The sequence below is a fragment of the Ceratotherium simum genome, chromosome 14 (assembly GCF_057802395.1).
Source record: "Ceratotherium simum simum isolate JZ-2026a chromosome 14, ASM5780239v1, whole genome shotgun sequence".
Taxonomy (NCBI): domain Eukaryota; kingdom Metazoa; phylum Chordata; class Mammalia; order Perissodactyla; family Rhinocerotidae; genus Ceratotherium; species Ceratotherium simum.
Window position 1 is genome coordinate 35,846,841 of NC_141913.1, and position 16,771 is coordinate 35,863,611.

The 16,771-nt window shown below is 46.7% G+C and overlaps 1 protein-coding gene across 2 annotated transcripts in view; it reads right to left on the minus strand.

Annotated features, from left to right (window-relative positions):
* LOXHD1 (lipoxygenase homology PLAT domains 1) overlaps positions 1 to 16,771 on the minus strand; it is a 175,738-nt gene that overhangs the window by 3,972 nt on the left and 154,995 nt on the right. For both annotated transcript variants that reach the window (XM_004422502.3, XM_087438825.1), the window contains 3 exons: positions 10,434 to 10,604; positions 3,450 to 3,582; positions 1,911 to 2,069 (listed from right to left, as the gene is read on the minus strand). In XM_004422502.3, the coding sequence (XP_004422559.2) occupies positions 1,911 to 2,069; positions 3,450 to 3,582; positions 10,434 to 10,604 (463 nt within the window). The remainder of the gene's footprint in view (positions 1 to 1,910; positions 2,070 to 3,449; positions 3,583 to 10,433; positions 10,605 to 16,771) is intronic.

A 16,771-nucleotide genomic window follows, 5' to 3' on the forward strand; every position in this document is an offset into this window, starting at 1 on the left:
CTTGGAGTAGCGTCCTCCTTCCACTGGATGAGAAATCCTACAACGCGGCCCCAGGACTGTGGGGTGGGAAGTTTGAGGGCTGGGCCTTCACTTCCCCTTCTTCCTGAGACTGGAAGGTGCCAGGGGGTGCTGAGGTCTTTGGCTCTCTCTCTCTCTCACAGCCAATGTTGTCAGTTTAAAGCTAACTCAAGTGGTGACGATTTTATTATTGTATTATATTGTAGCATTTTGTTTTGTTTATTTGGGGGTTTGCAGAGGAGCAGTATCAGCAGCCATGTTCCCGGTGGTTGGGAGGCAGTACCGGGTTGCAGAAGGGGCTCTGACCTGGCCCTGGCTTGCGAGGTGAATCGGTAACTCTTCTGGGCCTTCTGTGTCCCAGCTCTCAAGTCCTCACCAGTACTGCTCCTAGCAGCCACACCCAGCAACTCCTAGAGGTTTATTGTGCCCCAGCTGGTTTTTCTTTAAAAGAGCAACAAACAACATTGCAGTCCAAGAGGGAAGTTGCTGTGGACTGAATCATTTCCCCTCAAATCCATATGTTGAAGCTCTAACCCCCAATGTAATGACATTTGGAGATGGCGCCTTGGGAGGTAATTAGGTTTAGATGAGGCCATGACGGTGGGGCCCTCATGATGGGATTAGCACCCTTATAAGAAGAGGAAGAGACACCAGAGCTCCCTCTCTGCCGTGTGAGGACAAGCAAGCCAGGAAGAGAGAACCCAACCATGCTGGCACCCTGATCTCACCCTTCCAGCCTCCAGAACTGTGAGAAAAAATGTCTGTTGTTTGAGCCACCCAGTCAATTGTATTTTGTTATGGCAGTCCGAGCTGGCTAAGATGGAAGTTCAGAAGTCAGAACCCTCGCTTGCCCAATTCCCAAAGGGGAAGCCTGGCCAGCGTGAGAAATTTGAGGGAGCCTGCAGGTGGCAGGTCGAGCATGGACAGACATTGCTTTGAGAAGCTTGGGCTCCTGAAGGCTGCAGCCTGCAGCCAGGGGACCCACCTGGGCTTGCCTGCACCTGGCTGCTTCTTCTGTCTGGTGTGCTTATCATGAAAGGTGTTGCCATGAGCATGGCCAGCCCCTGGAGGGGGCATGAGGGGGATGATGAGGGGCTGGCAGCGGTTCTGGGGGGGACGCCCCAGCAAGCAGCAGCAGGCCGGACCTGGGACTTGTACAACTGGGCTCTCGCTCTCTCCTCTGGCCTACTCCCCCTGAGACAAGCATTGCCCTCGGCTTCCCCTTCTAACTCTCCTGGTTCTTTCTCAGAGCCTTTCCTGCTTCCAGAGCCTCAGGGCTCTTTCAGGCTTCCAATGTGGTTACCAAGTGGTTTTAATTAGACAACCTGATGGCTGTGAACTGTTACCCATGTAACTAAAACTTTTAATCCTCCAGAAATGCCTGAGTTCCCAGAAGGCTCTGGTGGGGGAAGTGCAAATCTCTTTGTCTGGGGTCCTCAGAGGCAGGGGGCCCTGGGATTACCCTAGCTGGTCTCTGGTCCCTACCCTGCCCACCCGGATGGAGGGCTTTGACTATGACTGAGGAAACAGCGAGCTTCAAACCTGGATTTCTTGGTCATTATACAGTAATGGGAGGGGAGGGTAAGGAAAGTCTCTACTGCCTGTCTTTCTCAGCATTCTTCCAAGGAAGCATCCCTGGGTTAAAAGGCTGGAGCAGCCAAGGTCATCTGGTGTAGTCCCCGTCTCTGGGGATAGGCCTAGGGTTCAGACAGCTCCAGAACTGCACAGCTGCCTGCTCCCTTCCTGCCTCATAAACCTCCTGAGTGAGGTGACCTTGGTCTTTAAGAGGACACCTTCCTGCATGCTGCCATCTTGCCCATGGTCCAGCCTCAGTCCCTCCCCGCTGAGGGAGTGGGACATCCCAGGAGACAGGGTGGGAGGACGGTACATACACATTGCCGTATTCCATCTCTGTGATGGTGATGGTCTTGACATGCCAGACCAGCTCTCTCTTGGGGATGAACCGATTCTCCCTGGCGAGGTGGCCCACGCAGAGGGAGGCAATGTCCCCCAAGTAGACACTGTCAAACTCGAACGTGTCTGTGGTTCCCCTGCAGAACACAAAGGTATGGCCAATGAGAGCTGCCCATGCCCACTGAAGGACGTAAGCATTTATTGAGTGCCCACTGCATTCCAGGACTGGTCCGAGGGATACGGATAGAATGGCAAGCAAGACTTGATGTCAGGCCTCCATTCCTTGAGGGGTTCAGTCTAGTTTTGAAAGAAGACAATCACAACCATTACAAGGCCCTGCTGGCTGCCTGGTCCCAGCACCAATGAATGGTAACATCAGGTGGAGCCAGGAGAAGGGTGAGGCCCTGGACATTGGGCTGAGGAGGGTGGTGGGATTCACAGCGCGCAAGGACAGGAGGAAGGGAGGAGTCCTCTGATGTGGATTTGACTCGGCAAAGTCATGGGATGAGAATGGTGGGGTGTGGAGGCACAGACATTTTTGGGGGAGTGCTGGCTTGGGTGGACTTTGAGTTCAGCAAGGGAAATGGCAGTGGAAAAGAAGGTGGGGGTGTGGCAGTCTCTGGTGGTCTGTAAGTGCCAGTCTAAGAGGTTCAGACTTCATCCCGATGGAGACAGAGTTTGAATAAAAGGTATAGTGGGGTTATGGGAGGAGGAGAGTTATTTAAGCAGTTCTGGAGGGAGTAGGGAGGTGAGGTGGGCATCTGAGAAGTTCAGAGGCGGCTCTAACGTGGAGGATGTGAGATTCCCCAGGCTGTGTCCAGCAAGCGGGAATGGTGAGTAGAGGCACCTTTATATGAGACCCAATTTTGATTTTCCTGTAAAGTATCCTAGAGATGCTCTCCTCCCTCCCTCCTTCTACCTAGAACTTAGTTCTGTGCTATCTTCTATGATTCTTTTGCAAATTTATGGATAAATATCTTCCTTTTCAACTAGACCGTGAGCTCCCTGTCTGCACAGGCACAGGGTAACATCTGCAGTGAGTCCCAGCCCTGCTGCATAGTGGGCTCTCTTTAATTAATTCATTCATTTTTGCTGTAGCTTTCCATTAACTTTTTTTAATTGAAATATATTTGACATATAACATTGTGTAAATTTAAGGTGTAAAACATGTTATTTTGATACATTTATATACCACACTATGATTGCCATTGTAGCAATAATTAGCAACTGTATCATGTTACATAATTATCCTTTCTTTTTAGTGGTTGGAATAATTAAGTTCTAGTCTCTTAGAGCGGGCTCTCTTTAAATGGCAGTCCCCTCCTTTCCCTTTTATCAATCTCCTGTTTCATCCCTAGGAACTCGCACAGGACCGGCACGCAGTAGGTATTCAATAAGTACTTGGGGTTTAGGCTCATATATATATTTATGGTCCCCACCAAGGTACTTGATTCTTGGGGTCTCTCCCTTACGCACCTCACCCACCCCCATTCCCCTGTGGGCACCCCTCTTCCTACTTCCTAAAGGCCCGCTGCCTGGAAGAATTTTCCACGAGAAACTCTTTGGATCGGTTCTTCCTGCCCTCCAGGATGAGCCAGACGTTCTCCCTGGTTTCGCCTCCATTGCCCGTTTCTATGACAATCTCGTAGGCTGCAGTGGAGAAGGTGGGAGAGGGTCAGCAGAGGGGCAGCAGCACCCACCATCAGGGCAGGAGCACAATGGCCACTCCCTCCAGGTCCTACGTTGGATCTTAGACCACGGCCTGGAGTGGGTAGGTTAAAGTTGCCTCAAGGTGCTATAAATAAAACATGCCCCAATTTGGGGGCCAAAATGTTCATTCTCATTTTATTTGTAGAAGCAACCTCTTTGCATGGTGAACATGGGAGCTGATGGGAACATGGGAGCTGCTGAGAGTGAAGAACCAGCTGCTGCTGCCTCCAGGAAGTAGGAGGAGAGGATGAGTTTTCAGAGAGATGCTGGGGCCTGGCTCTCAGGGATGGAAGAGTCCTTGAGAATCAAAGCAGAGAGCATATGCAAAGAGAAGGGAGGAGAGGTGGGGCCCAGCTACAGAAAAGGGAGGGAAAAGACCCAGGCAGGCAGGACTCCAGAAGAGCCGCAAGTCTCTCTAGCAAGCAGTCCCGCTCCCCTTTTTGTGTCCGCTCTCACTCTGGTGTCACGCTCAGCATCACAACCTCCCTCCCCTGCAGTTTCCTCAAGCAGGTCCGCACTCATTCACCAGACATTTGTAAAGTGGTGCCAAGTGTCAGGACTGGCCTAGACTCTGGGTGACACTAGAACTCGATCTCTAGCCCCAGACACAAACACTGACTCTACCGTAGGACAGAATGTCAGAATGTCAGAATTGCAATGTCAGAAACCTTGCAATTAAGGGCCAAAGTAGCATGGGGCAAGAGGAAAATCTGGCTCCCATTACCTCCTCATCTCCTCGGACTTTCTCCCTTGCTCACTCCAGCCCCTCTGCTTCCGCGCTGTTCCTGCAGCACGGAGGCATGCTCCTACGTTGGAGCTCTGCCTTATTGTGCTCTATTATTTTCTCTTGCCCTTATCACCTAGGACCTTCTAACGTGCTGTGTAGTTTGCCTACTATTTTTATTCTTTATTGTATCCCCCCACCCCCAACCTGAACGTAAGCTCCATGAGGGCAGGGATCTTCATTTTGCTCACTGGTAGATCCTAAGTGCCCAGAACAGTGCCTGGCACATAGGCACTCAATAGATATTTGTTGAGTGAATGAATGAATGATTGGGCTAATCACAGGAAGCTCCATGGAGGAGGTGGCATTTGAGCTTGGCCTTGGAGAAGAGCCATGATTACGATCAGCAGAAAACAGAGGGATGCTCTAGGAGGAGGGAGGAGCATACGTAAAGAAGCTGAGGTGTGTGAGAGGGGTGTGAAGTCCAAGTGATCCAGCCTCGCTCCCCAGAGACCAGGCTGGGGATGGAGCTGGCACACAGGAGGACACAACAAATATTTGTCTGGAGTGTCCCCATGCATATAGCTCTTGCAGCAGTAAATTAATCGTTGAGGGTTTGGGATTCTGGATCCAAAGGGATAGCTCTATTTCTGTGCCTTTATCTCAGAGATGCAGTAAAGACGATTAAAAGAAGGGATGCTATGCCTTCAGCTCAATGCACTGTCAATCCCAGCCTCTCAGCAACCCCTTTGCCTTTGTGACGCCTCTCAAGGATATCTGCTACCTGAAACAGGTAGAATGAATCTCGGCAAAGGGGCAGGCAGCCAATGATAGATAGATAGGAGAAGAGACCCATAGAGAGCACACAGCACCTGAAGAAGGGTGGGCTCTACAGGGCCTGACAGATCCCAGCCCAGGAACGTGAAAGGGCTGAACCACCGCTGTGACTGGAAGCCATCACGGGGAGGGGACTACTCCCATTGTCATTCTGCTTTCCCAACAGAAAGTAAGGCATATTCTGCAAACCACACACTTGTGAATTCAAAGCGGATCCTAGAAATGGTTTGTCAACACTGAGAAGATGCAGGGAATGCTAGGAATCTACACGCTCACTACGATTAACTCAAGGAGGAGATGCAAGAAATGGTGCGTATGGACTGTAACCCATTCTTTCCTGATGGTCCTGAGGGTAAGGTTTGTAAGTGAAGACATCTAGGTAGATTAGAAACAAATGTTGCTAGCTGCATCAATCATATTTTGAGAGGGAGTTTCAATCAGCATATTTTCACCTTGCCCTCTTTCCCATTTCATCAATGGCTTGATAAAAATGTGGAAGGCATAACTCTCAACTCTGTTGATAGGTTGCTGGGAGGACACAGAGGAGGATCAGGGACCTGAAAGAATGGTGCAGGTAGGAATGGTGAGCACAGTCTAAAGGGATCAATGTAAGACTCACCCGTGGGGCCAGCACACCCACAGGACAAGCCTAGCTGGAGAAAGGAGCTCAGCAGCCACCTTCCAAGTCACCAGCACGAAGGGGCCACCAGCAAAGCTACTGTGGGCTCAGGGGGCATAAGTGTGGTTCAAGTGGCAGGACAGGAGGTGGGAGAGCAGACCACCCTTGAAATATTGTCTGTGCTTTGGGCATGGCATCTGCAGAAGGAGATGAACAAGCAATACAGGATGTACTGAGAACATCCGATATCGCATCACGTGAGCAGCTGCTGAATAAGCATGTGTTTTTCTTGAGGCAAGAATCACAGGGACATGTGATGCTGTGGGGGAGTGCCAGGAGGAGGACAGTTGGGTTTCCATTGGGCGTCTGGAAATTACTGCTCTGGATCACCTTCCCCACCTCATGTTGTCAGGACTGTTCTTACTCTGGGGAGCTCCTGCCATGTGGTTTGGACAGGGCTAAGAGTCCTGAGCCTGGCTGTTCAGAATCTTCCCCTGGGAGACGCTCTCTTTCTCTTTCTAGCTTAGCTGAGGCTGTTAAGCTAGAAGGCTGTGGGGTTGCCAACAGCTATCTTCCCACGATGTAAAGAAAAAAACAGAGCTGAGAGGAAATGGCAGACAGAGACATACTGACACCATTGGGGCCTCTGGAGACAGTCAAGTCCAAGCCAGCTCTACCCGAGACTTCCAAGTTCTGGGAACCAACACATTCCCTTTTTGCTGGAGCCAGCTTAGGTTTGGTGTGCCGGCACATACAACGAAGAGTCCTGACCACTCCTGAAATTTTCTTTTTGACCCCATTGGAACTGCCAAAGGATGGAAGCTTCAAAAACATGAATATGAAGATGGATTTTCTAACAGAACTGCCTGGTGAAGCAGTGAGTCCTCCAGCCCTGGGGAGTTGGCCATCAAGCTGGACTGTAGTTGGGCTGGAAATGTTGTAGACAAGGCTGACTGAACAGTCCTAAAGGGCTTCAAGAGTGGGGGAATAAAAAGGAAGAGGGCTGTAAAGAGGGAAGCATTGGTCCTGCTGGAGGATGTCCCGGCAAGAGAGATCATTTTTGTCCTCCCAAGTGTGTGTGTGCGTGTATGTGCATGCATGTGTGTTTGTGTGTGCATGCACGTGCACACATGAGCATACGATCCTACTGTCCAGGCCTTACCCTGGATCAATTACAACAGAATCTCTGGGGATAGGACCCAGATGTCAGTATAATTTAAAGACTGTCAGTGGTTTTCAGCTTTGGCTGCACATTGGAATCATCTGCAGAGGCAGATGCTTGCAGAAGGTCGGGAGCAGCTTCTGGAACTGCCAACAAGAGTTGGAGGTGAAGGCAGGAAATAGGAGGCTCAGTGAGGTGGGGCAATTGATCAGTCTGGAGTACCAGCCAGGCCGCAAAAAGACAAGACGTCCTGCCATGGGGCAGTGAGTCTTGGTCTAGGAATCAGGTCACCTGGGTCCTACTGGTTATGAATGGGCCTTAGAGGTGTCGCTTCGGCTTTCTGGTTTTTTGTTTTTCTTATCCATGATATGGAGGTGTGAGTTTGCACCCTATCTAGCTCAAGGGCTGGGAGTGGGGCTGCGAGGACCTAATGAGAAGAGGCATGGGGAGTGCTTTCCACGTATGAAGCTCTGTTCAAGCGCGAGAGGGTGTTTGTTCTCACAAGCTGAGTGCCCAGAGGTGCCTCTGGGTCACAGACACTGAATGTAAGGGCCACAAGGGCAGGGTCTCTGTTCTATTCATTGGTGTGTCCCCAGAACTCAGAATAGGCCAGTGGCACTTAGTAGATGCTCAATAAGTATTTGTCAGATGGTTAAATAAAGGTAGCTGGGGGTTGGGATGTTTGGCTTGAGCTAATCCACGGCTCTCCCCAGGCTGAACCTCCATCTGAGGACACAGGTGTGGCTGTCTGACCCCCTGTGCACAGCTCTGCCCTCTGCAGGCTCCTAGTAAAGACAGATCCATCCAGGCTGTCTCCTGGGCTCTGTGCCCCTGCTTTCCCACCTCCAGTCTGCACACATCTTTCCGGAACTAACATAAGTGCTGTCTCCCTTCTGCAATCTCCCTGCCAACCCAAATCCCACAGGTCCTAGCAGCTGTTTGGCAGGAAATCTGTGAAAGAGACTCAATGATTACGCTCCAAACCTCACAAATCTCTCCTCCTCTGAACCCCAATGGCGTGAGGAGCATATATTGCTCATCTTGGCAATTGTGTATGGGGCTTAAGCTTCTCCCTCTAACAAGATTGTGAGGCCCTAAGGAAAAGGACTGCATCTTCCACTCGCTGAGCACTAATTAATTGTGCATCTACTGAGTCCCAAAGCTTACAGAGCTGCAGAGGGCCACAAATACGAGTAATGCTGTCTCTGACCCCAGGGCGTACAGTAGTGTAGAGAGACTAACACACATGCAATGGTCAATACAAATAAACTAGAGGTCACAAAGCAGTGTGCGTCACTCATGGCACCTAAAATCAAACTGGGAACCAACAACCCAATTAAAAAACGGGCAAAGGATCTGAACAGACATTTTTCCAAAGAAGATATACAGATGGCCAACAGGCACATGAAAAGATGTTCAACATCACTAATTATTAGAGAAATGCAAATCAAAACTACAATGAGATATCACCTCGTGCCTGTCAGAATGGCCATAATTAACGAGACAAGGAATAAGAAGTGTTGGAGAGGATGTGGAGGAAAGGGAACCCTCATATACTGCTAGTGGGAATGTAAACTGGTATAGCCACTATAGAAAATAGTACGGAGATTCCTCAAAAAATTAAGAATAGAACTACCATATGATCCAGCTATTCCACTGCTGGGTATTTATCCAAAGATCAGGAAACACGAATGCGTAAAAATACTTGCACCTCTATGTTCATTGCAGCATTACTCACAATAGCCAAGACCTGGAAACAACCTAAGGGCCTATCAAGGGATGAATGGATAAAGAAGATGTAGTATATAGACACAATGGAGTACTATTCAGCTATAAAAAAAGATGAAATCTTGCCATTCGTGACAACAGGGATGGACCTTGAGAATGTTATGCTAAGTAACATAAATCAGATGGAGAAAGTCAAATACCATATGATTTCACTCATAAGTAGAAGAAAACAACAACAACAACAACAAACAAACCCATAGATACAGAGATTAGACTGGTGGTTACCAGAGGGGAAGGGGGAAGGGAGGAGGGCAAAAGGGGTGATAGGGCACACGTATATGGTGATGGATAGTAATTAGTCTTTGGATGGTGAACATGATATAGTCTATATAGAAATCGAAATATAATGATGTATATCCGAAATTTATGTAATGTTATAAACCAATGTTACCTCAATAAAAAAATAAGTAAAATCAAACTGGGCACCCAGTAACTCCTCAGTAAGAGCTATTACAGAAGCTGGGAGTCCACCTCTGAATTAGGGCAGGAATCCTCATACAGTAAACTTGACAAATGGGTGATTGGCCCTTGTTTTAATGCTCCCAGGGACCTCAGTGCTCACTACCTCTCAAAGCAGCTAATTTCACCATTGGATAGTTTGGATGGCATGGCAGAGATGGATGGGTGGTTGTCAACAAAAGATCCATGCTTCCCTTCCATGGTGTACCGTGTTTGCATGGAAGGGTCCAGCCAGGGACTACATTTCCCAGATGCCCTTGCATCCAGGTGGAGCCACATGACTAGTTCTCACCAATAGAAAGAGAGTCCATGTGTTCAGAAGGGAGAGGAGTATGCCTTCTCCATGCTCTCTTTTCCCTTCTGCAAGAAATGTGGGAGCCAGGAAATGGCAGAGACACAGATGAAAAGAGCTTGGGTCCCTGAATCACAGTATGGAAGACCTCCTGCCAAACACCCACACTGGACTGTTTATTACATGGGTGTAAAATAAATTTTGTTGTGTTAAGCAATTGAGATTTGGGGGTTTATCTCTTACTGCAGCTAATGTTACCTTAATAATTAAGGTTGGAAAACACTTTCTTTACATTGGGACCTGCCTTTGATAAGCTTTCTTCGAATCTGTTGGGCCCAGACACTGGCATCTGTATTAAAGAAACACCTCCCTGATCCTTGATGGCCACCCAACTTAGGGATCAATTACTCTTTCCCTTTAAATATCACCTGACGAAGAGACCAAAGGGGAAGTGGCTGATGGAGATGCTGGCTCCCCCTGCACATTCTGTTTGCAGGAAGGCTTGATTTGGCAGCTGTTTCCACAGGCGTCAGTTGGATGGAGTCCATGATATAAAAATAAACCAGAGAGAGCTTCACACTAAATGTCCCAGCCCAGCCCTCAGGGCAGAGTGAACTTGCCCCCAGTGGGTTTGCCTGCTACCTGATTAGTCCCTGTGATTCAGGGCCATGATCTGGTACCAGTATCTTGGCTGATCCAGGTTCACCAAGCAAAACTTAGGGTGTTTACTTACGCACCTCCCCAATATTATTTCCTTCGTTGGGCATCTGATTCCCCTCCACTGGGAACAGTCTCTCTTTAGACTTTCCAACACCATTTCCCACCTCCCTCCTGAGCGAACTCGCATTTAACTCTGAGGATTCAGCCCAGGCACCACAGCCAGGCTGAGCCCACTGGTCTCCCCACATACTGGTCTCCTCCAGCTCTTTCTGGATCTCATTGTTGGCACAGGCAAAGTCGCGAACCGTCTGTCTGTCGCCCTCACTCTTGGAGAGCCAGCAGTCACATTGGAAGCGGAAGGTCTCGTCGCGGGAGTTGTCCTTCACGTCAACATAGCTCAGGTGCCAGCCAGGAAATATCCCTGTGGGAGAGAGATCTTGGGAACTGGGAGCTGAACGTGCTCTCCCTCCCCTTTCAGACATCCACTCCCCTCAGCCCACTGGCTGTGTAACCCTGGACAAGTTCTCTGCCCTCTCTGGGCCTTGGTCTCCTTGTTGATAAAATAAGGAGTTGGGTTAGATGATCTCTAAGGGGTCCTCCAGCCCAGAGGATGTAATTCTCTTTGCAAAATCCTTAACTTGAGGTTCATGAACGCTTAGAGTATTTGTATATGAGATTTAAGCAGTCTACGGTCCCCGAGAAATTGTGCTATAATTATATGTAGACATTTTAGCAGGGAGAGGGCTCATAGCTTTCCTCAGATTCACAATAGGGGGTCTCTGATCCAAGAAATAAACCTTTTTGGAGTTCAGGAAGCTGAAGGATGAATCCTATTACTTCCCGACACCAGTATTCACCAAGCTTACGACTATTATCCTTCCAGAATCAGTTTAGGTGTTAACTCCTCCAGGAAGCCTTCCCCAATGGCCCCCCTCAACCCACTAGGCCTGTATCAGTGTCCTCCTCCTTGCTCCCATAGCATCCTGCACCTGCCTTGGCCAAGCCCTGACCACCCTGTGTCCCCACTGCTTACCTGTGTTTCTTTCCCAGGTTGTGAGCATTTGACGGCAGGGACCGGGACTTGTTTTTGTCTCCCCAGTGCCTAGCATAGCAAGTGGCATGGAGTAGTTGCTCAATGAATGCTGAATGAGTATGTTATGACTTTGAGGACCATGGCTATTTGATAATCATAGAAGAGATCAGAAGCTGTTATTTCTTTAAAGTATGTTGCTAAACCTGACATATATTGGCTTAATATTGAACGTACAGCTGCTTCTGTTGTAATTGGCACGGCTTGCTTCAGAAATGTTTGCCCCAAATCATAGCTATCAAGCGTGAATCAATGTGCATTTGCTGTGACAGCTGCATGTTATTTGCACCATGTACTGGTTCAGTTACCCTCCACCCTTCAATGTCCTTGAGAACTCTGAAAGCCAAAGGGCCCCACGTTGGGGGAAATCCCAGCGGCCAGACAGGTTGTGGTGATGATACTTGCTGCTCATAATATGAACACAAGCAACCCCACAAGGAAGTATATATATATGATCTACTCTCACGTCTTGCTCTCACATGCCACCTGGGGCTGTGGGGGCAGTCCCACTGTCCCCGTGAAAAAGCCCTTCTCTAGGACCAGATGCTGCCCAAAGCAACAACCATGTCTCCTGCTGGTCATTTCAAGGGTCTTATAAGCACAAAGAGACACACAAAGATGGACACATATCAGTAACCCAGACTGCAGGGGGTAGATATTAAGGCTCGTGGGCAGGGCATACATATTGGTGATCCTAGCATAGTTTCATGCTGGGATTAAAAAGTACTTCATACTTTTTTAAACATAGATCTTTACTGAAGTGGAAAAGAATGAGTGCTAAAACAATTAAGTTAAATTTTAAAACACTCCTGTTGTGTTAAACAGTGATGAGTTATTTTATCAATAAACTTTTTTTTTAACTTAATATTTTTACCTTTCTGCATTAGGGACAGTTCCACCTGTAAGTTTGTAAATTGGCTGCCTTCTGAGATGGTTCCTGATAGTATCATGGAACTGATTAAACTGCCTAATAAGCCTCGATATATTCAGTCTGGAAGTGATGCAAACAAGACCTATTGAAGCAGCCCTAAAAGGCCTCTAGAGTGGACCACAGAAAGGAAGAGGCAAGTGAAGAGTGAGGCAGAGAAAGAGAAGACAAATCGTTGGTTCTGTTGGGAGACATCTCAGTGGAAGATGTTCTTTGCTCTCCCCTCACCCCCTACCCTGTGTGTGTGTGTGTGTGTGTGTGTGAGAGAGAGAGAGAGAGAGAGAGACAGAGAGAGAGACAGAGAGACAGAGACACACACAGAGAGAGACACAGAGAGACAGAGAAAGAGAGAGAGATTGGTTTTACTATTCAGGTCTTACCCAGATCAACTACAATAGAATCTCTGGGATGGGACCCAGGCATCAACAACCTTTAAGCTGCCCAGGTGATTTTGGTGTGTAGCCAAGGCTGTGAACTTGGGCCTGCATTGCTATCAGCTGGAGGGCTTGTTAAAAACACAGATTACTGGGCCCCACTCCCAGAAATTCTGATTCAGTAAATTTGTAGTGGGATCCAAGAATTTCCCCCTCTAACCAGTTCCCAAGTGATGCTCATGCTGGTAGTCCCAGAACCACACCTTGAGAACCACGGGATTAATGTATCAGGACCAGAGTCATCTCTTCTGACTCTGGAGTGATGGTCATTCTATGACATCAGGGCAGTAATAATCAACAGGAATCAATGGAAATTTTAAGCATATAAGTATGTGTGTGAGTGTGTGAATGTGTGCATGAGTGATAGTGAAGGGGGACGACAATAACTGGAGAGGTGGGTCATCACAGATCATTTCTGTTGCTGGAACTCACCATTCACCCTGCTCTACACCCTAAGTAGTCTTCACTCCTGAATTACACTCCTGGGGTCCAGGCAAGGTGGTGACAGAGGAAAGCATGAGCTGAGGGAAGAATGGACTCTGGGCTAGCTTTAAATTTATCCACAGACAATTCAGTGCCCCAGTGTAGGGGTGAAGACAACCAGAGAAGGAGCCTACTAGGCCTGGGTTGCCCTGGTGTTCAGTGGCAGGTTGCATCCCTTCCCACTGCATCCCCCTTTCCCCATCCTCTGAAAGCATGGCATTGTCTCACCCCATCCCAGTTCTCTTTTCAAGTTAGAATTTTGCAAGGAAACTCCTTCTATGGTAAAAAGCTGGCTAACCCCAACACATTTGAGAGGAAAGAAGCTTCATCCTCAGCTCTTCTCACTGCTGATTTAGTTGACTTGTTTCAGAAATGATTGGCAGGGATCCTACCATGACTTTCTCCACTAAGAACCTATCAAGCATGCAGCTGGAAACAGCCTAGTTGCCAGGAAACAGGCAGGTCAATGTCATATGGCTAGTTTTTGCTGGTGAAGACAACAGGGAAGTTTCCTCACTTAAACAATGTGAGTGGGTTAAAATAGATGACTTCTGAGGGTCTTTATATTTCTATGAATTTACATTATGCAAAAGAAAACATATAAATTCATCTTGTGGTAAAAAATATTCTTCATTTCATCAGAGTTTTCATTAAGGGGAAGAAAGAAGAAGAGCAAGATAAATTAGAAAATAAACACTCTGTGTGATAATTTGTTCAGTACTGTAGAAGCTATCTGGGTAATTAGAATTAAGGGGAAGAATTAATCATTTATCTTGATTTTCCTCTATGAACTATATTTCATGGTAATCAAATAGCCTGAGGGACAATTTTTTTACAGAAGAATTCTAGCTAATAAGTGGATAAGAAATGACAGAATTAGAAAATCACCACTTGTAACCCTAATTGAGCATCACTGGGTGAAGCCATTAGGTAAAGAGTTATGGGGGAACTTTACAATGGAGTCAGCAGGTTGACAGCCCCTGGATCCACTATTTGATGTGAGCATCAGTAAAAGCAAGACTGCTGTGATGTAATATGAGGTACACAGGTCCCATTTTAAAGTAGTCCTGATACCACCTGTAAAGTATTCTTGCCAAAGAAGATTGAACCTGAATCTAATCAATCCTTTAGAGCTGACTTCCAGATTGTAGTAAATATGAGGAATAAAGAGGCAATGACACCATGAAGAAGCAGGCAGACAGGTCCAGAATGTGAAAATTCTACGGGTATTGGACCCAGTTCCTTCAACAAGTCAATGGCATGAAAAAATAAAGGGAGCAGGCACTGCTCTGCATTAAAGGAGACTAAAGAGGCATAACAACTAAATGTAGTGTGTGGACCTTGTTTGCATCCTGATTCAAAAAAACCAAAAGTACAAGGGCTATTTTATGTTATTGAAGAAATTTGCACATGGAGTAGAAATTGGATGACACAAAGAAATCGTTGTTAAGTGTGATAATGGCATTGTGATTTCACAAGAAAATGTCTATTTTAAAAAGAGAAACATACTAAATATGTTTGAGATTAAATGACATAAGTTTTAGGATTTGATTTTATATCTTTCAGCAACCAAAAAGAAATTAAGAAAAAAAAGAAAAAGTAAAAAGGGTAAAGTAGGTATGACAAATCATAATGGTGGAATCTATGTGATGGTATGTGGAAGTTCATTATACTATTCCCTTCAATTTTATGAATGTTTAAATTTTTCATAAAAAAGAACTATTGGATAAACAAAAAAGATGGAAAGGTAGATTCAGGGAAAGAGAAGATTGCTATGCTAAGTTAAGTAGACATTTGAAACCTGACTTATATGGTATTTGTTCAGGGATTCACAACTTTTTTGTGGAAGACTCTCAAATGAAATATATTTGTCCTCATAAATTTCTATGCAAGGAAGCATATTTTAGTTTGAATATTTTTAGACTAAATATGAAAAAATGTGGCATAGAGAGAGCTTAAGGACATATTTAGCTGTCTTAGCTTGTGTTAACATTTAAACTTCCATCCCTGGAAGAGAAAGTTCCTATAAAGAGGAAGTTGGACACAGAACCTGGACTTGTCCCCCAGAACTTCCTTGACCCTATCCTGACCCCAGTATCCCAATCACTTGGGGTCAGTGAGGTGAGGGAAATCTTCCTTTCCCTGTTGAATCTCAAGACCTACCAGTGATATGGTCCTGCTTTCAGATCCAAAGTCTGGAGAGGAGGAGGCTTTTCTGCCTACAAGGGGAAGAGGATCACATCAGCGACCCAGGATTTTTGTAATTCCAAGAGCCATTATGAGGCCAAGGCAATCAGATAGTCTTATCCCTTGGCCTATCCAAGGGAGGAATCAAGCTCTTTGAAGAGCTTGGCACCTAAACCATAGGAGTTGCAACAAGCAATACAGCTGGACCGGTGTGGAGCTGTCCGTGGTGCTGAAACACCACTTTCCTCTTTCAGGTTTTTTTTGACAATGATGACACAAGAAGAATTGGCTGTCGGGTCTTCGCATAGAAGAAAAATGGATCAGGAAAACTGAGAAAGTCTATATATGTGCACAATCAGTGTCTGGGAGTAGGGGGAGCTGGTATTGTAAAACCTAGTTACGACCCTGAGGTTCATGGCCAGCACTCAATTTTTGAAAGTACTAAGGCACAAGGAAAAACTCTGATTCTGGAGAAACATTGGTTCCCTATGACTGAAGCATGAAAAGACAGGAATGGGTCTGAGAGACAGAAACAGGAGTATAAATAAATTCTATTAAAGATATATTAAGTCTGTACTGTATTACAGGCAGTGTGATAGGCGTTAAGGAAAGAGCAACGAGCAAGACAATGGTACTCTTGGAGCTGACAGTCAAGTAAGGGAGACAGAGAAAAAGCGTGTAGTTACAAATATGATGACTGTTCCGGGAGGGAGTTCAAGTTAGAGAATGCAATAGGAAGAACTTTCAGTGAAGAGATGAGGACATAAGAGAGTTTGTCAATCATAAATAGGGAGATGTAATCACGGCAGGGTGAATGGCAGGAGTTAGGTCACAAGGCAGAGGTCCCAGTGACTGGAATTAAATGACAAGTCCATAGTGGGAATAGAAGCCAGTATATGATGCTTTTTGGCTCTAGATTCTTCCTCTTTTTCCTGCTTGAAGGAGTAGTTGGTTTTTGAGCCCCAGTACCACTGAACAGCCTGCAGGACTCTGAAGACTCCAGCTGCAAAAGCTAAGAGCAGTGAGTTTGTCAAGCAGATCCCTACTTAACACCACCTTGAGAGTTATAACTCTGGAACACCTGGCCTCACTGTACTTTAAGCTGCTGCAGTTACCCCCATTGACATTAGGTTCTCTGATGGGACTGCATTCTGATTTTGTGTCTTTTATCTTGACCCAGTGGCCTTAAATATTTTTCCACCCAGCAGCAAATTCTGAGGCAGATTCTTTGCTGGAGAGAGATGCCTGAATTGGGGCCCTCGGAAAGTCTTTATTATTATTCCCCAGAAGGGCTTTCCCTACTGTGTTAGTTTCCTGGGGCTGCTGTAACAAGTTACAACAGACTCGGTGGCTTAAAACAACAGAAATGTATTCTCTCACATCCCTGGAGGCTAGAAGTCAGAAATCAAGGTGTCAGTAGAGCCATGATCCCTTGGCTCCAGGGAAGAATCCTCCTGGCCTCTTCC